Source organism: Canis aureus, chromosome 1 (genome assembly GCF_053574225.1).
Source record: "Canis aureus isolate CA01 chromosome 1, VMU_Caureus_v.1.0, whole genome shotgun sequence".
Lineage (NCBI taxonomy): Eukaryota > Metazoa > Chordata > Mammalia > Carnivora > Canidae > Canis > Canis aureus.
In genome coordinates this window covers 44,794,285-44,816,602 of record NC_135611.1, presented here as the reverse complement: position 1 = coordinate 44,816,602, position 22,318 = coordinate 44,794,285, and the positions used below count along the sequence as shown (strand labels likewise).

Genomic DNA, 22,318 nt, shown 5'->3' with positions numbered 1-22,318 from the left:
AGGGGGGATGTGCTGTGATTGTTTAAAGAGCATTTTGTTACTATTCATCATCACTTCCTTCCTTTGACATAAGCCTGCCTGTGCCCTTTTGATAAGGCCTTCCTCCTACTGATGTTGAGGAATTTAGCAATGAAACTGCTATAAATATATTTTCCATAAATAGGAAGGCTAAACAAATTGGGGGAATGTAAGAAGTGTCACTTCTTGGATTCTCCCCCTTGGAAAAAAAAAAATCACTCTTTGGAATTTCCTGATTTCTTTGGTGGCTTAATTTTGAAAGATTAGGTGAATCTGACTGAAGGAGACAACCACATAACCCCTGTTAATTCTACATGGAGAACACTGAATAGGGATCTTCATGTCTCAGAAATTTTACCTGATCAATGTTTGGGGTCAGAGAATGTGAGCCAGTACTAAAAAGATCATACACCTAAATGTAAAGCACAGATCTGTGTATCTCCTAGATGATAACAGAAAAAAATCTAGGTTGGGGCAGCCCCGGCGGCACAGCAGTTTAGCGCCGCCTGCAGCCCAGGGTCTGATCCTGGAGACCCAGGATCGAGTTCCACATCGGGCTCCCTGCATGAGCCTGCTTCTCCCTCTGCCTGTGTTTGTGCCCCCACCCCCACCCCGTCTCTCTCATGAATAAATAAATAAAATCTAAAAAAAAAAAAAAATCTAAGTTGACCTTGTGTTTGCTGATGAGTTTTTACATACAACACCAAAAACAGAATCCATGAAGGAAAAATTGTTAAGGTGGTTGAGGTGGAACACTGTGCTCTATGAAAGTGTTAAGAGTGAAAAGACAAGCCACAGACCGGGAACAAGTATTTTTAAAACACATATAAGATAAAGGACTTGTATCCAAAATGTACAAAGAACTGTTTAAACTCAATAATAAGAAAATAACTCAATTAAAAAGTGGGCAAAAGATCTGAACGACACCTCAGCATAAAAGATGGGCATTCGACAAATAAGTATGGGGAACGATGTTCAACGTCGTGTGTCATTAGGGAATTGCAAATTAAAACAAGAGTGAGATACCACTACACACCTATTAGAATAACTGAAATCCAAAACATGACAACACCAAATGCTGACAAGGATGTAGAGCAGTACGAGCTCTTGTTCATTGCTGGTGGGAATGCAAAATGGTACAGCCACTTTGGAAGACACTGTAGTAGCTTCTTACAAAACCAAGCCTACTCTTAACCTACGATCTAGCAGTTCTACCCCTGGGTATTTATCTGGTCACAAAAACCTGTACAGAATGTTACAGCAACTTTGTTCATAACTGCCAAAACTTGGAAGCAGCCACATGTCCTCTAGTAGGTGACTATATAAACTGGCACATCCAGACAATAAAACATTATTCATAATATTCAATATTATTCATAAAAAGAAATGATTTATAAAGCCATGAAAAGATATGGAGGAGCCTTAAATGCACATTACCAAGAAAAAGAAGCCAATCTGAAAAGGCTGCGTATTGTATGATTCTAATTATCTGACATTCTGGAAGAGGCAAAACTGTGAGACAGTAAACAGATCAGTGATTGCCAAGGGTTCATTGTGGGAAAGGCAGGAGAGGTGAATAGGTGAAGCACAGGGGGTTTTTAGGTAGTGAAACTAGTCTGTATGGTACCATAGTAGTGGTTATAAGACATTATGCACTTGTTGAAACCCATAGAATTGTACACCACAAAGAATGAGCCCTAATGTAAACTGTGGACTTTTGTTGATACTTAGGTACCAATTTTGGTTCATCAGTTCTAACAGATATACCACAGTAAAGCAAAATATTTTTAATATCTTGTTATTATTAACTATGTTCTAGCTATTGTTGGAAGTTGGGATGGGGAAGGAAGTATATAGAAATTCGGTACTTTATGCTCAGTTTTTCTGTAAACCTAAAACTGCTTTAAAAAGAAAATCTATTTTAAAAAATTGCAGACAAAAATTTTTTTTAACTGTATGGGTATTTGATATGCTTACAATGTGAGTGATCACTAAGAAACCTTGCAAATGGCAGGGAATAGGTGATTCTCCCTCACTGCCAGATGGGGGTTTCTGTACAGTCCGTGGCTCTTCAGTGGCCTTAATTCACATAAGAGCTGCACTCTTTAAACAAAGCCAAAGTAGTGGCACTATTTCCTCCGATTGCAAATACAAAGTCCAAATGCCAAAGCTTCATTGGGTAGCATTATTAAAATGATTACTGACTGGAGCTATAGATTGTAGATGAAGTGCATTTCTTTAAAATTCAGCTTGAGATAAACTTGGCTAATGATTGAACCTTTCCTATTTGCCTGTCCAACTCTAGGTCAAGGTTTTAAATGGCATCTGTGACAAAACAATACGCTCTACTACGGACCCTGTTATGAGCCAGTGTGCGTGTCTGGAGGAAGTTCACTTGCCAAATGTTAAACCGGGAGAAGGCCTGGTAAGAATTCTAGAATCACTTGTTTTCTTTTAAAAAATAACAGTATCATTTATTAAATTTTTTTCTGATTCCTTATTGCTTTTGGTACAATTCTGAATAGAATTAAATTAGATTGTCTTCCATTATGTAGTTAGGAATTGGCCATCTTGAACTGTTGACAGGTTTTATGTCTTCAAAATATAAAAATAAATACAGGTTTTAAACTGTACTCTCGTATCTTGAAGGGATTGTCTTAACAGTTTTATTTTTAGGCCTTAGCCATGCAAGGAGATATAAAACATTTACACAAAGGAAAGATGGTCTCTGGGTACAAAACATCTGTTCTGAAAGTCTGTATTAGCACTTAGGGTGAATGTGAGAAGAGATGGTTGAAAGAAATGATTTCCTTAAAAAGTGTCCAGAAATGTTTCTTAAGTGACATATGAGCCCTATAACAAGAGGCCCTGAGCATACAAATAGGTAGAGATACCTGGCTACCTGGATCTGTGCCTTGATACCTAGATCTTCCAGCATCAGGCATGATTAATTTGCTGAGATTTAAGTGGAAGAAACTGTGAGGCTCCCTCATGAGCTTTTCAAGGCTGTGATTTTGAGAGAGCTGGGTTTCCTCATCTGTCAGAAGTGAATAGTAATGGACAGCCTGGCTGGCTCAGCAGTTTAAGCACCCGCCTTCAGCCCTGGGCATGATTCTGGAGACCTGGGATGGAGTCCCACGATCCCTGCATGGAGCCTGCTTCTCCCTGTGCCTCTGCGTCTCTCATAAATAAATGAAATCTTAAAAAAAAAAAAAAAAAGGAGTGAATAGTAATAATGACTGCCTCACAGAGTTGTTGAAAGTATTAAATTAGATGATGAGTGCTGGGTGCCAGCTGCTAGATACATCGTTCCCTTGCATTCATTGGTGGCTTGCAGATACTGATAAGGAGGAGGACGAGGAAGGCCTAGTGTGTAGATAGCTGTGGGGAGGCACCAAGGCAGTCTCTGCTCTCAGGAAAACAAAAATCAGCCAAATATCGACAAGCTCATGTTCTTAGTAAGGAGTAATTCACATGTTGAGACTTCTTGGCTTCAAGGTGAATGATGGATTAAAGTAGTTTAAGCAGGGAAGACTTCCTGGAGGTGAGTTTATAGTTATGTCTCAAAGCAGAGAAATGCCCCCAGTGGCAGAAGTGGCCTCAGATGGTAAAGTTACATAAGTAAATGCTTTGGAAGGAGGAGTCCCATAGGTTGGGAGAAGTGGATTCTTCGGTGAATGAAAGAAACGGGAAAGGGGAGGAATGGAGAGAAGCTTGAAGGTGTAAGCATTTGATGAGATTCTCATTAGAGTAGGGTGGGTTGCTGAGGAAGACAAGTCCAAGGTCAAAATGATTTCTGAGGATGATCTACATTATTGCAAATTCAATACCAGAGTGAGCAACAAATCTTTTCCCCATCGACTGTTTGCCCTCCCCCCACCACACCATCTTATAAAAGTTTAATAAACATTTTTTATATGTGATACAGTAGACGGTGGCAGTGTTTCCTCTCTGGTATGGTATTCGCCTCTGAGTTGGCTTACCAGGCCTGTCGGGGGAGCGTCTTTGTCTTTATGCTTCCCTTAAAATGGAAGAGTGCCTTTCCTAATAGACTCCCTATGTTGTGTTGCTTTAATAATCTTTGTGCATATATCCTGGTCTTCAGTGGCTTAAACAAGTCACCTCCATGATGACTGCTGCTCCCACGTTTATCTGAATATAGTGTGTCACCGGACAAAGAGATGGTCAGGAGAGAACGGTCCTTGTTTGAAATGCCTCATTCATCCGGCAGGTCTGAGAAGGTGCCTTCTGAGTCCCCAGAGTTTTATAACAAAATTCTCTGTGCCCAGAACACAAGTTACAATACCAGAGAGATCCAGCCCCTGATTTCTTTCATGAGCAGTTCCCTTTGTTTGCTCTCCTTCTCTCTTGTTTCCCAGTGTTTCAGGAGGCCTAAAAAAAATGAGTGTTGTTCTGAAGGGCTTGCCTTTAATGTTTTATAAGATGAAGTCTCCCCGGCGGCTGTGTTTTCTAAACTTTGGAGTAATGAGTTAATGTATTTGTGACTCCCTCTAGGGCATGTACATCAAATCAACCTATGATGGATTGCACGTGATTACTGGAACCACGGAAAACGTAAGTGGACGTATCCGTTGAATGTAAAAGCCATTATGTGTTTAAGCACACGTGACACAGAATCCCTCTACTTGGGGCTGCAGCGTGTGCATCCTATTTTATTATCTGTAGTCACTGTGGGGGCCGTTGTGTTCATTTCTGTTGCTAGGACGCTGCTTATCACCAGCTGTCATGAATTTATTATTTAAATTGCCTTTTATTGCTGTCATTCACATACCTTGCCCAGTTATTACCCACCCCCCCCCACCCCTGTTAATTATTCCCTTTGCTCCTTGGAAGTGTTAACCCGTAAGTATAAAAACAGTGATCTCTTGTTGTTGAAAACCATTCTGACAAGAACTGGGATTGGTAGCCATATGTGTAAAATACAGTTTTTTGTTGTTGTTGTGTAATGGAATTTATATGTATCACCAAAGCGGCTATTTTGGGATTTTTACACAACGTAGATTCTTTTTATAGAGTTGTGTTTTGTAATGTTTGGCATGATACTGAAATTTCGGGTTTTTTCTTCCCCCCGATCTTTTGAATAGAAAAAGCAGGGCTGTTTCTACTGGGAGAGTCTTTGTATACTGTTAACTTCCTTTTGGAAAGGCTGCTCCATGAAGGGTTTTTCCTGAACCCCTCAAAACATTTTGAATTTGTAAAGAGTAGAGCCAATTGAATGCTTTCTTTTTGCAATCTACAATATGGCTAGTTTTTGATGACATTGATAGGAAGCTAAAAATGTTTGAAATGGCTTCTTGGATCTGTATGAAAGAAGCACGTGTTTGTGGAACTAATCTGCTATTTAATCAACTAAAACAAGAGGAAATAATTCCTAAAAATAGAAGAAATTTGGTAACTCCTCTTCTAATCTGGTGGAAATACATGTTGAATTTTGAACTTTAGCTGCTAGGTCTTTTGATAAAATAAAATGGCATAATCTTCGATGAGGGTTTGTGACACAAACTTGATTTTTGTAGCAAGAAAGAAATGACATTGCTCAAGGCAGTGAATTTTAAGTAAGTTTTGTGATTCTGGCAGACAAATGAGTAGAAGATGGTGGTATCTTTAAGCATTCTTTGTCGAGCTACAGTGAAAATCACTGAGAAGCAATAGAAATTTTTATAGCACATACATGATAAGCAATAACAGCATGGGAAGTTATGCTTTTAGGTCAGGGATGGTGCAGAAGAGAAAAATGCATAACTCATTACACAGTTCATCCCTCATTCTTGTCGAGACTTAGCATATATCAGCTGAACCATAAGGAGAACATACTTGTGTACCATTCAGTGCATTGTTTTGGGGTTGGATGGATTCAGGGGGATGGTGAAGGTCATTTCAGTTTTTAAAGAATTGAAGTCTTAGATATAAAACTAAACTAACTGTCTACTGATTGCATTGTTTAACAGCCAGATCTGATCTGTGTGGCTGCAGACTCTCACTGGTCTTCCTAAAGCAGTTTTCATCTTGGATAAATGTGTAGCTCACTGTCATATTACTACCAGAAGGCACACAGATTTCTCCTCTTCAAACCACCCCCCTGCCTCCTGTCCTTTGGTTTTAAGGATGAGAGTTGAAACAGAGACTAAACAGGCTGCTTTTGAATGAAGTGAAATGTCTAATGTAAGGATACATTTCCTAGAATTCCAACCAGACTCAATAAGACTGGGTGAGAGATTTAAGATTTACCTGGATGTAGTTGATCTCATACAGGACTATACAGAAGCCACCTAGAGACAGGTGGTTTCCATCTTGTTAAAGATCAAAAAAAGCGAAAACTTGTCTTATTCCAGTTGGCAATCCATTTGAAAATATCACTCATTCTTTTCAGTCATTGAGCTTGTGTTCACTGAGTACCTGGAATGTGCTGAACACTCGCTAAATCTCACAGATGTGGGTGAAAGGTTAGATAAGAGCCTACTTCTCAAGGGCTTAATCTGGGTATTTTACTCTAAATGCTGGGTATATTACACTTAAATGGCAGTAGAAAATGCCAGTTTCCAGCTCTGGAACAGCTTTCCAGCTAGCAGGTAAAGTTGTTGGGACTTTAGAATCAGTATGTTAGTTAGTTAGTTATGTATGAATGAAGGAATGAATGAGAGAGTGCATGCAGGGACAGGGGTAGAGGGAGAGAGAGAATCTCAAGCAGACTCTTCACTGAGCATGGAAGCTGATGCAGGGTGGAGATCATGACTTGAGCCAAAATCAAGAGTCTGATGCTCCACCAGCTGAGCCACCCAGGTGCTCCCAAAATCAGAATGTTTTAATGGAAGCATAGTGTGGTGGGTGGTAGTGGATGGAAATCACCCACTGCATTCCCTATATTTCTTTATCTTGGACTCCAGGCTGAAACAATGATAGCAGGCCATCTTAGGCCTCCAGTCCATTTTGGGGGGAGGTTACCTGAGAGGTCAGGATCATTCCAAGGTCAGCTGAACAGTATCCAGTGATTCCCTATGACTTCTTTTTTTGATGTTGTTCAACACCTTGACAGGATCCCATCCATACTTCTATTCCCTACCTCTGAGATGATGTGAGAATTAGATTAGCCTCTGAAGAATGGATGAATTATTCTCCAGGTCATCACCCTTCTGCAGAAAACCAGAACAAGCATCATTTTTCAGTAGTCTGGCTCATGGTGAAGATAGGCAAGAGCCATTGCCCCAGGGAGAATTTTGGTATTAAGCTCTCTCTTTACCAGTGTTCTGCCAAATACATCGCTTAATCACCTGGTAGGACATTTGAGAAATGAATGCATGAGGATCCCTAGGAAGGAAAGTCAATTCAGGACATTTAGGCTTGGTTTTGAAGATCGCACATCTTCAAACAAGAACTTCCTGGCTTCAGGGTCATCTTTTATAAAGTGAACCTTACCTTAAATTAATCCTGAGCCAAGAAGATTATCTGGGCTGGAGTGATTCTGATCAGACTTAGCAAAATTGGTCTATAACTATGGATTAAGCATCTGACACATGGGCAAAAAGGAGCCTAGGTGCATTTGCTGTTTTCTTTTAGTGCCTCAAAAGAGAAAGAGATTTGAGGTAGGCCATCTTCCTGAGGTGCCCATGGTGTGGTTCTCTCAGGCAAGGCCCTGCTCATTGTTATGGTGGCAGGTGAAATGTTTTGAAACACAACTGTCATAGTTACCTGTGCCTTGCATTGGATCTAGATGAATCGAAGGGAATGTTTCTACAGTTGAATGTTGCTTGCTCGTTTCCTGCTGAGCCTATCCCAACAGTTGAGCAAGAACATTTAGTGAGAATGTCTTGAGTTTGGTTGCTGCCCTCCTGACCATGTTCAGAGGTGCTATTTTTAAAAAGATAATTGTAAATATGTCTGAAGATTCAGTCAGTTACATAAGTCACCAAGTAAAATACTCTGGCCTAGATAACATTTGATGGTAATTTGAAATCAAGGGTTTTATCCTTTTCTTTGCTTTTGCTCGTAGGAGATACCTTAAACGTAGAGAGTGCTAGTTTCATTCGTTGAACAGAATATTATGGGCAAAATAGCTAATGAATAGATTATATCTAGGTATTTATATGCACAAATATGTGCAGAGAGAGCTATATATGCATGTATATATATTTGTAGATTTGTAGCAAGGTATTATTTGGGGGAATCAAAATCTGGACTTTTGATACTGAAAATACATTCATTTTAAATTCAACCTGAAAATGACGAAAATTTAAATTTGTTTTCTCTATAGAAGTCCATTTTCTATTGTCACCATTTTTCTATGTGAATAGCATTGTGATAATGAGTAAAGCAAGGTTGAGTAAACAAGGTTTAGTTTTAATAATTGCTTAAAAGGAGATGGGATGACAGGGTTACAGTGATGATCTTTACATTTTCAGCACTTTGTCAGCTTTTACAAGATATATTTTGATACGGATCTGTGTAAGGTACTTTTTAGATGAACCAAAGGGTTGACTGTGTGTCGCACTCTTCCTGATGGGGTAGAGGAACCTGGCTGTTATAACTGACAGGTGGTCTGGACCAGCCGACCACTTATCTAGTGGGGAACATGAGTGCCCACCCGTATACCAGGCTCTACAGACCATGTAATCTTGGGATCATCTCTTAAGTGCGCTGTGTAATAGTTCTTGAGAAAATTCTATTTCCATTGCTCATCTGCAGAAGAAAGAAGAAGAAATAAAAGCAGAAAAAAATGGAAGATTTAAAAAATAATAAGTCTCTGTGTTTGTTCCTAATAGTCTCCTGCAGACAGATCTCAGAAGATTCATGCTGGTGATGAAGTCATTCAGGTTAATCAGCAGACTGTGGTGAGTTTATTCATTGAGACTTAATACTTTTAGTATTCTCTTCTAGGACTTTTAACTAAATCCAAAGCCATTTGCTTGAATTTTTAAAATTTTGCAATTTCTGTCCAATTTTTCATAATTTAAGTAGTACTGGATGAATATATTGGTGTCTGCTTATTTGCTCACAACTGATTTCCTTGAAATAAATTCATAGATTTGATTTTTCATAATTCATGAGTGAGTCCCTTCTCCTCATTTTCTTTCTTTGAAGGTGGGATGGCAGCTAAAAAATCTGGTGAGAAAATTGAGAGAGAACCCCACAGGAGTCGTATTGCTGCTTAAGAAGCGCCCCACGGGTTCTTTCAACTTTACTCCTGCTCCCCTGAAAAATCTACGGTGGAGACCACCTCTGGTACAGGTATCTGTTATGGTTGTAAACCTTTATCTGCTATCAGCACATGAACAGTATCAGATTTGTCTCCAGAAAGAAAAATTACAGGGGTGCCTGGGTGGCTCAGTCCATTAAATGCCTTTGGCTCAGGTCATGATCCCGGAGTCCTAGGATTGAACCCCACAATGGGATTCCTGCTGAGTAGGAAGTCTGATTCTCCCTCTGCCCTTCACCCCATTCATGCTCTCTGTCTCTCACTTATTCTCTCTCTCAAATAAATAAATAAATACTCTTAAAAATTACAATTTGAAGGTGAATTGTTTCAGGAATTTATGTATGTAGAATTATTCTCTAGTCCTACTTCAATGAAAATATGCATTCTAGATCTTGTACCAAACAGTGTGGCAGCCACTAGCCACATGTGACTACTTAAATAAATAAAATGAAAAGACCAGTTCCTGGACCTCATTAGCCACGTTTCAGGGGCTGGGTGGCCTTGTGTGGCTAGTGGCTGTCATCATCACTGCAGAAAGTTCATGCTGGTCCTTTTCTCCTCTCATTTCAAACACATCTGAAGATATACAGTGTGAGCACTAACCCCGGAGAGACCACATGGGGTTGTGTCCTTAGCAGCAGTCTCCCAGGGCAGCCGTAGGGACTGTGGGGATAATCCACTCAGTGGGAAGCAGTATCACTCCATTGTTTAGTTCAGAATCGGCAGCCTTGGGTGATAATCAAAAACAGACCAACTTAGAGTACTGTATAGTACCATATAATTCTAGATGAGCAGTACACTCCTTTATTGCCTGCACCTGGGTGAACTGTGCTCCATGACTAAAACCCCCTCTGATACCATTAGTCCTTAGTGTTTATTTTTTAAATTAGGAATAAAAGCAATGACATCTTTTTTTTTTAAGATTTTATTTATTTATTCATGAGAGACACAGAGAAAGAGGTAGAGACACAGGCAGAGGGAGAAGCAGGCTCCCTATAGGGAGCCTGTTGTGGGACTCAATCCCAGGACCCCAGGATCACGCCCTGAGCAGAAGGCAGATGTTCAACCATTGAGCCACCCAGGTGCCCCAAGCAATGACATCTTAATGTCTTTTTATAAGATTGAGATTGCAATTTATGTATATATAACTGTCTGCAATCTTACTGTACCTCTTCAAATGGAAGGAATGGTAGTCATCTCAGGCCTTTGATTTGGACACACCTACATGTGAACCTTAAGAGGGAAGGGGGGTTGAAATAAATAACAAGATATGGAGCAAGGAGGGGCATGTAATTATAATCACTTCTTAAATAATAACTGATTAATAAATGATTTATAAGTCAATTCTTGTAAATAGTTATGTCTTTAATAACAATATTAATCACACCCCAGCTGTGACAGGGCAATTCCAGTGAAAGACTCATGCTAAGAGGTCATTGGGAAGAAGCATGAAAAAGATTCACAGAGCAGCACAGTATAGTGGTTAGGTAGGGGGGTTTGGAGCCACACTTCTCAAATTCAGATCCCAGTTCTGTCACTTATTAGCTGTGGGACCTCTGAGAAGATATTTAATCTTTCTAAACCTCACTCCTAATTATTAGTATTTACTGTTAGAGAAGGCTGGGGCACCTTTGTGGGTCAGTCTGTTAAGCATCTGCCTTTGGCTCAGGTCATGATCCTAGGGGATCAAGCCCTGCATCAGGCTCCCTGCTCAGTGGGGAGTCTGCTTCTCCCTCTCCCTCTCCTACTCCCCTTGCTTGTGCTCTCTCCCACACATGCTCTCTCTTTCAAATAAGTAAAATACTAAAAAAAAAGAAAAGAAAGAAAAGAAAAGAAAAGAGAAAAGAAAAAAGAAAAGAAAAGAAAAGAAAGAAAAGAAAGAAAAGAGTCTTTGGGCTAAGGGGTGAGGATGGCAAGGAAGGCAGGTGTGAAATCTGACAGTGGGTGACACAGGGACAGAAATTAGAAACTCAGGGAAAGCAGAGATGGTGGATCTTTTGAGCATCACTGAGTGTGAAGTGATAGAGGAAGATTCAAGTGGCTGTGTTCAGGTGGTAAGTGAAAATTATTTTTAAGGAGGCTAGAGGTAGTCCCTTTACTTCTGGAAATTCACTTAGGAAGGGCATGCTTCCCTCCTCTCTGGATTTGCCCACCCTGCTAAGACCCACCAACTGTGCAGTTTTGGGGAGGAGATGATGATGAGGGAGGAGACACCTTGTTTTGCTTCTGACCCAGGGAGAGAGCCATAGTTCAGAGGCCATTTGATAGCTTAGCTACTCAGTGTTCTCACGATGCATCCAGGATATTTTCAGAATATAAACTCTGAAAGACCAATACTCCCTGGGCATTGCTAAGTGTGTGTCATTATACAGGCTTCTTCATGCCTGGGCACCCACCTCTTGTGGGGGAGGGAGCTTCTTTCCTTCTTGTTAACATCATTAATGCAGCCTGTCCCTGGAGAGATGTCATCATTCTGTTTTTAGGCCACAGTCCTGGTAAATGAGAGTTATTTTACAGACATCATCATCAATGTTAGAGTGTTTGGAGAGTGTCTATTCTGTGCCAATGCCGTAGTTTAGCTCTGCTTCCATTGTTGAGGGTCTGCATCCTGTCCCTGTGTATTTGAGACATGCTCAAGATTGATGGACTGAGGTGGTCATCAATTGCATATTGAGTAACGTTGACTGTGTCAATGGCCAACATCTGGGTTGTAGGGATTATGTCACGGGGGAGACTAAAGACTAAGCCCCCACTTCTCTTGAGCCTGGGTGTCTCCCCCTAAAACAGAGCTGTCAGTGTGAGCACTGGCTATCCCAGTCCTTCCAGTCCTTAAAATGGAGCTCCTGGCCTCACTTTGGGGGGACTTTAGGTCTTCCATCCCCATCCGGGCTAGATAGGATCTGAGGTACCAGGGGCCAGGCACAGTTCTCATGGGGTACCTCCCCCTCCCTGCACTGGCTTTCACCAGTCATCTTCGTGCCTTGACTCTGGTATTTCCTCCCAGTTCCTTTACCAGCCAAAAGATGTGTGTCATTGTAAGTCTATAGAACAGATAAGATTGAAGGTATCACATGAGATATTTAAAAATAGGTTCTTTGAGACCAATAACATAATTAAAATTAAGCTGTATGGGTCTTACATTTTTAAAATTAACTTGTGTGGATGTGTCTTTACGATACTGAATTAAATAGCATAAGGTTGTACACTTACTATGTGACAAGCAGTGTGCTAAGCCTGTTACATGTACCATATCACTTAATTCGCCCTGTGTTGGTACTGTTCTTGTCCTCATTTATTCCCATCCTATAGATGAGACACAGAGAAGTTGGGTGGTTTGCCCAAAGATACACAGCTAATGAGAGCTATAGCCAGGATAGCACCTGGATGGAGTCCCAAGCCCATGCTCTAGTCCGTGATGGCCTTGGTACTGATTTGTATAAACTAGCTCATTCAATCTGCACTGCAGCCCTACGCAAGAGGTACTGTCAGTATAACTGTTTTTTGAGAAAGAAACTGAGGCATGGGTATTTAAGTGATTTGCCCAGAGCTAGAATTCTAACTTTACTCTGGAACTCCGAAGCCTCTACAACTACTACTACTTCTACTACTACTACTACTACTACTACTACTACTACTACTACTATTACTTCTCCTTCTTCTCCTTCTTCTTCTTCTTCTTCTTCTTCTTCTTCTTCTTCTTCTTCTTCTTCATTCTTCTTCTTTCTTCTTCTTTCTTCTTCTTTCTTCTTCTTTCTTCTTCCTCCTTCCTCCTTCCTCCTTCCTCCTCCTTCCTCCTTCCTCCTTCCTCCTTCTTCCTTCTTCCTTCTTTCTTTTCTTCCTTCTTCTCTTTTTTAAAGATTGATTTATTTTAGAGAAAGTGAGAGAGAATGTTTGAGCGGGGGTCTGGGGAGGGCAAAGAGAGAATCTTTCAAGCAGACTCCCTGCTGAGCATGGATGCTGGACTCTATCTCATGACCCATGAGATCATGATCTACACTGACACCAAGAGTCTGGCTGAGCCATCCAGGTGCCCCCCACCCTGAGCCTCTACTTCTCACTATGCATCTAATATTTCAAAATTCCCAGTTAATTCTGAGTATCTGAAAGAGTACAAATTGAGTGTTGCTAATAGTAGTAAACACACGAATGACCTCACCCCTCCATGTTGGTTTTGGGGAAGAAGAGTTACCCAAAAATAGTCTCTAAGTTCCCTTCCACCCTTTGCACTGGCTTCCATTTCAGACCTCACCTCCGCCCACGACAACCCAGTCCCCTGAAAGCACTATGGATACCTCGCTGAAGAAGGAGAAGCCAGCTATCCTGCATCTTTATATCCCTCCTCCACCAGCTGTTCCCTACTCTCCCCGGTACGTCATTGTCCCTGTTGGCGGTGTGCACATCTCCTGTGCGTGGAGCTTCTAAGTGGCACTCTGAAGGCCATGGGGACTTTGAGGGCAGAAGTTGATTAACCCTAGGGTGCCAGGGCTGAGTCTTGAAGTTGCAGTTGTGTTAGAAAGTGGGATCCTGGGAATAGGGGTGGGAGGAATGGGTGAAGGGGATCAAAAGGTCCAAACTTGAGTTATGAGATAAATAAGTTATGGGATGTACTGGACAGCATGGTGATTATAGTTCAACAATATTATATTTTATATTTGCAAGTTGCTGGGAGAGGAGATATTAAAAGTTCTCACCACAAGAATAAAAGAATTTTGTAACTATGTGAGATGATGGGCGTTAACTGAACTTTTTGCAGTGATCATTCTGCAAGTATATACACATATCAAGTCATATGTTGTACACTTAAAACTAATACAATGTTTTATGCCAATTATATCTCAATAAAACCAGGGAGGGAAATGTGTGGTCCTTTAGGGGGAAGTGTAGGGATGGATCCAGGTTTCATCGGGCTTGAAACTATGTAGTTTGGTGGGGAGGGGGCTCTTTATGTAAAGAAAGCATGTGCTCTTGGAATGCCTTATTTTGGCTCCTCCTGGGATATAAGAAGAAGCTGTTTGGGGGTTCCTGCAGCTGAAGTTTCATTATGTATAAGGTAAAATCATCTCTGGGGAGGAAGAGAGTAATTTTTTTTTGTGCAGCAAATTTTGCAGACTGTTGTGTTCTTCATAGGAAATAAAAAATATGAATATAGGTGTGATCCTCTGTATTTATGCCTGCGTGTGTGTGTGTGTGTGTGTGCCTATTATAAATTCTAAAGGTTGTTCCTCTCTTAATTGATAAATGGTATAACAAGAAGAGTCATATTAACTGTTACATAGGGGATTATTTAGGTATGAAATACAGGCTTATACCAATTTACCTATTAACAGAGAATTTAGCTCATTTATTCAACATACCTTTAGTGTGTGTAGTGCCTGAATCACCGTCTTACCCAAAACAGATGCAGTTCTCTTGCCCCCAGAGAACTGCCAATGTCTTAGTCAACTGTTCAAGAATAAACTGAGAAAAACATAATTATGCTATAATATTTCATAAGACAAAGTTCGGGCTGAACTTAACAGTGATATTTTACTTCATGTTGGGTTTTTTTTTTTATTGGTTTGTTTTTGTTTTAAGCTGAGTATTTGATTCTATCATGTTTCTTCCCTGGCATAAGGAAGAATTAATATCATTTTCTTCTCCCTGGTTTTGGGTTGCCCAGAACTTAGTACAGCATATAGAGAACTTACCTTAGCTGATCAGAGGCATTGGAGTTGGTAGATGGGACTCTTCCCTATCTTCACAGACCAGAGTCATGCGGTCATGGGATCGTAAGTGTGTTTAAAGTGACAAGTAGTTGCCTTTGCACATGGGGAACACAGTTTCATGGTGACCACTGTGTAGGTGGTTCTATCAGAAACTAGGAGGCCACTCCCAAACTCCCAACTCCGAAAGTCCTTGTCTGGGTCTCAGTGAGGGTCACAGAAGCAGTGGCAGGATAAGGGGTGCATATATATGTATAGTAAAGGGGAAAAAGAGCTGGAGCTTTTCATCTGCTCGGGGGAGACACACATGCACACATATACATGTGCACACGTGCATACAAACCATTAATGAAGGATATTTTCTGAGGAATGAAACAGGCAAATGGTTATGGAGAATGAGTGGTGAGTCTTGAAAGCTTTGTGGATGGGGATATATGCCAGGTTTAAAAGTATAGAAGGAGATGGATTCATAAAGGGAGGAGGGGCTACGCAAGCAGGGGGTTCACTGGGAATTCAAGCAGGCAAAGCTGATCTTTAGATTATTTTTGGACTCGGTGGATGTTGTATTTTGTCGAGTAGTTTTTGCAACGATCACCTAATAGAATTTTCTAAGTTGAGAAATTTAACTAGCTGGTAACTTGGCCTCAACTAAAATTAATTTCAAGTTTTATAAAAGCTGACATTTAGAAAGAATTAAGTTGGAGTCGTTTATCCAACACTTGCCATTTTCTGTACGGAATTCAGAAAATAGACGCTCTCCACTGGGTATTATAAAGGCTCCTTTGTATTTTTTGACATAATTTTCAAATCTAACAACTCCATTATATGTCAGGTGTCGTCTTTGCTGAATCTTGGCAAAGATACTACTTTGGGCATCAGAAAAACGGCTCCAATCGTACCTTACCTTGTGATTTCCATAAGAAATAGATTCAGGTATAGGATAGAAGGGGAAGGAAAGCAGAGCTGTCTTTTCAAAGGTATATTTATACTAGTTAGACATATATGAAAAAACTATCATTTTCATTTATTTAGGATATTGCTATTTTCTCTTATTTATTAATAAGATTTCTGTGTATTTGAGGGGTAGCAGAGATTGAAAAAGGAATGCTTTTTCCTCCAGTGGAAAGGAGAATTAAAGTTTTCTTATGTTTTGTGTGCTCAAGGAAGTATGTCCTATAATTCTTCTGTATGAGAGGTCTTTGTAAGCAACTTAATTATTGCCCACTGTCTTCCAGGGATGAGAATGAGAGTTTTCTTTATGGAGGATTCAGTAAGTGTAAACAACCCGTGCCTGGTCCTAAGGGCTCCGAGTCCCCAAATTCCTTCTTGGACCAGGAAAGCCGAAGACGGAGATTCACCATTGCTGATTCTGATCAGTTGCCTGGGTATTCGGTGGAAACCAATATTCTGCCCACAAAAATGAGAGAGAAAACACCATCTTATGGTACATTTCTGAGTGTTTGTTTTGTTCTGCTATTTGTTTTTTCTTCCCTCCCCCACCCCCTTCCTTATTTGGAACTGTTGGATGAATTTGGCAGACTTTAAGGGTAATCTGAGGAAAACATAAACCTCAATGAAATTCTAAGTATGAGACCTTTATTCATCTCTCTAAAGCAAAGTCTTGTTGAATCATTACTCTCTGCCTGGCATCAAAGCCCAGTGGAGTGAGATCATGTTACAGTTTTAACTTTCAGCGCCTGGTTTTAGCTCGGAGCTGCTTTGCTGTGTAGACACACAGACTGAAGTTCAGCCGCCCTCTCCTAATTGCTCGCCACGGAAATCCGATGCTTTAAAATACTTTTCTTATTTCAAAATAATGTTATTACTTACGGTTGAGTGTGATATGGGGGAGTCTTCAGTTATAAATAAAAGGAAAGATCCTCTAATGGTCACAGACTCTTGTCAACGTGTCATGTTCCTTTCCCTCCCTTTGAAGGCAAGCCCCGGCCTTTGTCCATGCCTGCAGATGGGAGCTGGATGGGGATCGTGGACCCTTTCGCCAGACCGCGAGGTCATGGGAGGAAGGGTAAGTTTCAGCAAGCCAAAAATACACTGAACTGGACTCAGAAGAACCCAGGCCCTCATTTCAGCCCTATTCCTAATTGTGCTGCCATAAGCAGATAGAGGACCCAGCCCTAGTCCTGTCTTCTCCTCTGTAGGGTTGGGGTTGCTGAATGTCTAAGGCCCTACCTGTTTCTGGAATGACAGAATTTTATTATCCTAGTTAGTGACTGTGAATCTCCTGAGTAGCATTGCGTGCTCTACAAAGGTTGTGGGGGCGCCTGGGTGACTCAGCTGGTTAAGCCTCCAACTCTTGATTTCAGCCCCTGCCATGATCTCAGGGTCCTGGTATCCAGCCCTGCGTTAGGCTCTCTACTCAGCCAGGAGTCTGTTTCTCCCTCTCCCTCTGCCTGCTGCTCTCCCTGCTTGTGCTCTCTTTCCCTCTCTCTCAAATAAATAGAATCTTTAAAAATAATTAATTAATTAGTTAATTAATTAAAAGTTTGTGCCATCGATGGCCTATAAGCTTCTAGATAAGTAGAAACATATTATTCATTAGGCAATCACACCCTGAATTTTATGACTTATTATTACTGGAGTCTGATTTTTGATGAATAGGCATGGATTTTTTTTCTCCTCCCTAAATCTTGTGTGAGAGAGTGATTACCATTGAAAAAGACATTGTGTTAATTCATCCCATGATCAAAGTGGTTATTACACTAGTGTCAACAGAAATGTTTTTAAATAAATCCTTATTTTTTGCCAGATGATTTGGTCGTCAGCACTGGCAAGACATTTTACCACTGTTTGTGCAGTGCTGAAACACAGAGCAAGTGAAAAGTTAAAGTACAGTAGACTTTAGGTTATAAAAGGAAGAAGAAAAAAGTTCTGGAGCCTCAGCTTCCAAAATGATCAACCCCTCATGTCTCCCTGGGACTTGATAAAGTTCCTCACTTAGGCACCTAAATCACCTGAATTATAATAAAGTGGAAAAGGGAGCTGATGTCTGTGTAAGGTCCAGGATACCTTTAATTGGCATGTGAAAATCTGTGGAGCAGTCAGCAGGTGGCAGGGCTGTCCTTTGTTTAGATTTACAAATGTCAACGTCTTCATTGCTATTCTCTTAGGTTTTTAATTCCCAACTTAGCCTTTTATTTCCTTTTAGTATGAGAATTGGGGGTGGGAGATTGGGGGGCGTTAAGTCTGAAAGTGGAGTCATACTTGACCTCTTCTCTCACCTTCCATATTTCTGTCATATGATCATTTTAGAATGAATAGGTGTCTGTCTACACAGAGGGCACTTAAAAAAAAAAGCAGCTTTATTGAGACAGAACTCATGTGCCATCGATCTGCTTACCTTGTTAAAGTGTACAATTCAGAGAGGTTTTAATACAGTCATAGAGTTGTGTGTCCACCAGCACTGACTAAATCCAGAATATTCTATCACTCCCAAAAGAAACCCCTGCAATGATTCCTTGTTCCTCCCCATGCAGCTCCTGGCAACCACTAATCTGCTTTGTCTCTGGGCTTTTGTACTCTCAACGTTTCATTTAAATAGACTCCTACAATATGTGGTTCTTTGACAATGGGTACTTCTTAAAAGTAACTACCCCTTTGATTACAAAAGCAAAACAAGTACATTGAAAAACATCTAGAAGATGTGAGAAAATAAAACTCAGGGCTGTAATCTGCTTCCCCGACCTAGAAATAATCACTCGGAGCATTTTCTAATATTATCCACTTATGAAAAAAAATGTGCAAAATGGAAGAAATAGATGTTTGACAATACCATGAAAGATGACTATTATTTAAAGCATCATGTTTTCTATAATAACTGCATTTGGCAGTCCATCTTCTGGCAACAGCACGTATTCATTCCGTCTGCTGTTGTTGGACATTTAGGTTACTTTGTCCACCACCCCAATCGTAAGTAATGCTGCACTCAGCATCTTGAACATACATCTTCGTACATTTTTAGGAGTGGAATTTCTGGGTCAGAAGAATCCTACACGTTGCCAAAGTGCCCTGCATTTTTGGTTTCTATTCAGTTTCTTAACTACTCCCCTCCTTGTCCCCATCCCAGAAGCTGTCTACTGGCATTTAGCCTGGGACCATTCTTCCTTGTTCAGCAATGTCTCAAGCATTGCAGAGCATTAAAATCTTTGAACCCTGTCCGTTAAAGGTGAATAGTGCCTGCCCTCCATTGAGAATGACCATCCAAGGCAACCCTAGCTTTCTAAATGCTCTTTAGGAGATGCTTCAGGATAAGAATCACTGGCCTAGAAGCACGTGCTACATGCTGCAGGCACTGAACATGGACAGATGGGGAAATTTTTTTAAATTTCAAGTGAAATTATGAAAATATCTTGCACTGGTAAAAATAGTGCAGGCTCTCTGATTTTGCTCTGCCCTTTTGTTGCCTCTCAGGTGTAAAAGCAGCCTGTCATGGTCTCTGTCTGCTTTCTACTTTCTAAACATCCAGTGGGGTGGGCCTGGCTGCCTGTGGGTCTTTGCAGCCCATCACCGGGAGGAGGGCAGGGTGTGATGCCCACATTGAGGGCATCAGAGGTGTCCACAGGCTGCCGGCCCAGCTGAACAGGGTTGCCCCGTGGATGGTTATTTTAATGCCTCTCGTGGGCTTTGTCTGGAAACAGGTGAGGACGCCCTCTGCCGGTATTTCAGTAATGAGCGGATCCCCCCCATCATCGAAGAAAGCTCCTCAGCCCCATACCGGTTCTCAAGGCCCCCGGCAGAGAGGCAGCTGGTCCGGGGCGCAGACTTTGTCCGGGGCAGCAGGTGCTACATCAGTTCGGATCTCCACAGCAGCGCCACCATCCCGTTCCAGGAGGAGGGGACCAGAAAGAAGCCGGCCTCCTCCTCAGCGGCCAAGGCCTCTACAGAACCGTCCCTGCTGGTCAGCTGGTTGACTCGCCTCAAACTGTTGACTCACTGAGCCCCGCCCTGCCCAGACTCTTCCCTGTCTCCCGCTCCCAAGTGCCTTGTCTCCTCAGTTGACAACCTGTTCTGGTCTTCATCCACAGTGTTATGTTGTGACCTTATGCGATGTCATTGTGTGTTTTCCTTTGGAAGTTGTATACACCCTTCTTGCAATTTTGAATTGGATGAGAACAAAACCAGAGGATCTCACGTGTTGGCAGGAGGAGAGAAGTGAATAGAGTCTGCTTTTCTTGCTTTCTTAGGGTTGGATGACGGAGACACACTCTGTGAACTGGGGCCTTGGCCAGGAACGTGGTGGCCATTACAAGGAACTGGGCCATTGTTCGTTTCGGGAGCGGGGCTGAAACTGGTGGCCATTGTCACAGATGCGTTGGTTTGTGGTCCAGCCTCTTCACCTGAAAGAGCCAGTGGAGAAAACATTTTTGTTTTGATTTTTCAAGCTACATCCCGTATTTGTAAGTGTAGCAGCTTTGACTTTGAAATAACATGTGGCATGCATTTCATGCTGTTTCAAAGAAGTGGTTGAAGTAAGTGTAGGCCTGTTACACTTGGTTATTCCCTTTTCCTAACAACCTCGGTATGTAGGTCAGTTAATAGAGAAACACATGAACACATTTAGATAGGGCTTATTACACACAAAGAAGTTTATGGTTATTTGTGAGGGGTGTCGCATTGTTATTATATATTATTGTCTTTAAGGGAAAAGAAGCTATAAGATTTGCTGACAGCCAAAGTATCATTCAGAAAGATGAAACAACAATATTTAGGTTTATGAGAGATACATCAGTTTGCATTTTGACTGTATAACATCTGTCTTCCAGAAGAAAAAAAACCAGGCAGTTCTTCAAAATTGTACATATTTTGCTAAATAGAAATCTCTTGGACAGTCTCATGGTCACTAATTTTCAACTAGCATCAGGTATTTTGGAAAAGTGTGTCTGGATATTAACTCTTGTTTAAACTGAATGTATGATATTTTGTTAGAACAGAAAAGTACTATCTTGTTAATTTAAGTGTTTTAAATATAGTTGTATATTTTTCTTACTCTTAGTCACACGTAATTGAAATATTTGTTTTGCGTCAGACGTGAAGCGAATGAAGGCAAGGGTTCAGGGTATATTCTGATTGACAAGTGACCACCACTGGCGTTGCCATGGTGGGCGCTATTGTTAAAAAACAAAATAAACCCACGCATTTTGGGATTTTAGGAATCAGAAATGGGGATGTTGAGAAAGCACGGCAAGGTAACATTACATCTGAGGTATCTTCCTAGACAGAACTGATACCCCCTGCTCAAAAACATGCCCCCCCACCCCCCTGGAATTGTTTACTTTGTTCAAGTGCCTGAAATTCAATGAATTGGAGCTTCCCCAGAGGAGTTAGTAAACATCTTCCTTTTTAAGTACCTCTGGTGAGACCAAGGGGATGAAGTCAGTCAGGCTCTTCCTGTCAGCCTCTGAGGGAGCTACAGCTGAAGGGTAGAAGAGACGGGGGTTGTGTGATTCATGAGTGCTTTAACCACAATGTAAGGGCAGAGCATGGGGTGGGGAGGTCTGGTGATAGGGCCCTGAAGACTAGCATGGAAGCTATGGAAAAGGAGGGGCACCAGCCCTGGCCCATTTTACTGTTAGCTTGAGCTGGCTTTATGCCCAGAAAAGGAGATGGCAACACTTCCTCTCACTCCCTGGATTTGGGAGGATTCTTAGTGCTCCATCTAGTTCAGCTGAGTAATGAGTTAAGTAGCTTTGGAGGTCTTAGCTGGAGGTTGGCTCCTTTTCTGTGGAGAAAATACCACTCGTGATCAGATGACCATCCTCAAAATGCATTTTTAGGAGTCAGTCTTAACTACAGGCAGTGCCCAACTTAAATGACTGCACCAGGTAGGTGTTTCTGTGACCTTGTTCTCTCAAGCTCTAAAAGGAGACCAGAGAAGTTTCTGGGTCCTCTGCCTTCATTGGTCAGACGCCACAGCTTCATCTGTATTTTTATGTGGGGTTTCCTCCTGAATTGTGTTTGAGAAATAGATCACTGCTAAAAAAAATGTTTGCATACATCTCTACTTGTGAGATATATAAACAATAGTTTAATACTGATTTCTTAGCAATTAATGAAAACGACTTGCCTCCATAGTAATCCAGATTTAATGGCGGGCGTGTGGAATGACACTTTGACATATAAAACTTTAAAATTAGTGATTTTTTTTCTTTAACCCTACCAGACCCAACTCAACACCCACCCCTTTTTATAATAAATATTTTACAACACAGCTACAATTATCAATGAAAAATTATGGATGATAAAACCCATCCTCACACATAAAAGCCTCATCCACATTTACTTTTACTATTCCAAAATGAAATTCGTAGGTAGTGTAACCAGCCTCTATAGACACACATCAATTTAATGTCCTAAATGAAATATAAACAAA

At 41.1% G+C, this 22,318-nt stretch overlaps 1 protein-coding gene across 1 annotated transcript in view; it reads left to right on the top strand.

Annotated features, from left to right (window-relative positions):
• The window catches only part of CNKSR3 (CNKSR family member 3), an 86,087-nt gene extending 65,147 nt beyond the window's left edge, over positions 1-20,940 (top strand). The window contains exons 6-13 of the mRNA XM_077897636.1: positions 2,324-2,443; positions 4,534-4,593; positions 8,796-8,864; positions 9,115-9,261; positions 13,472-13,596; positions 16,167-16,375; positions 16,868-16,957; positions 19,587-20,940. Of these exons, the coding sequence (XP_077753762.1) occupies positions 2,324-2,443; positions 4,534-4,593; positions 8,796-8,864; positions 9,115-9,261; positions 13,472-13,596; positions 16,167-16,375; positions 16,868-16,957; positions 19,587-19,885 (1,119 nt within the window). The 3' untranslated portion in view covers positions 19,886-20,940. The remainder of the gene's footprint in view (positions 1-2,323; positions 2,444-4,533; positions 4,594-8,795; positions 8,865-9,114; positions 9,262-13,471; positions 13,597-16,166; positions 16,376-16,867; positions 16,958-19,586) is intronic.
• Positions 20,941-22,318: the final 1,378 nt, after the last annotated feature.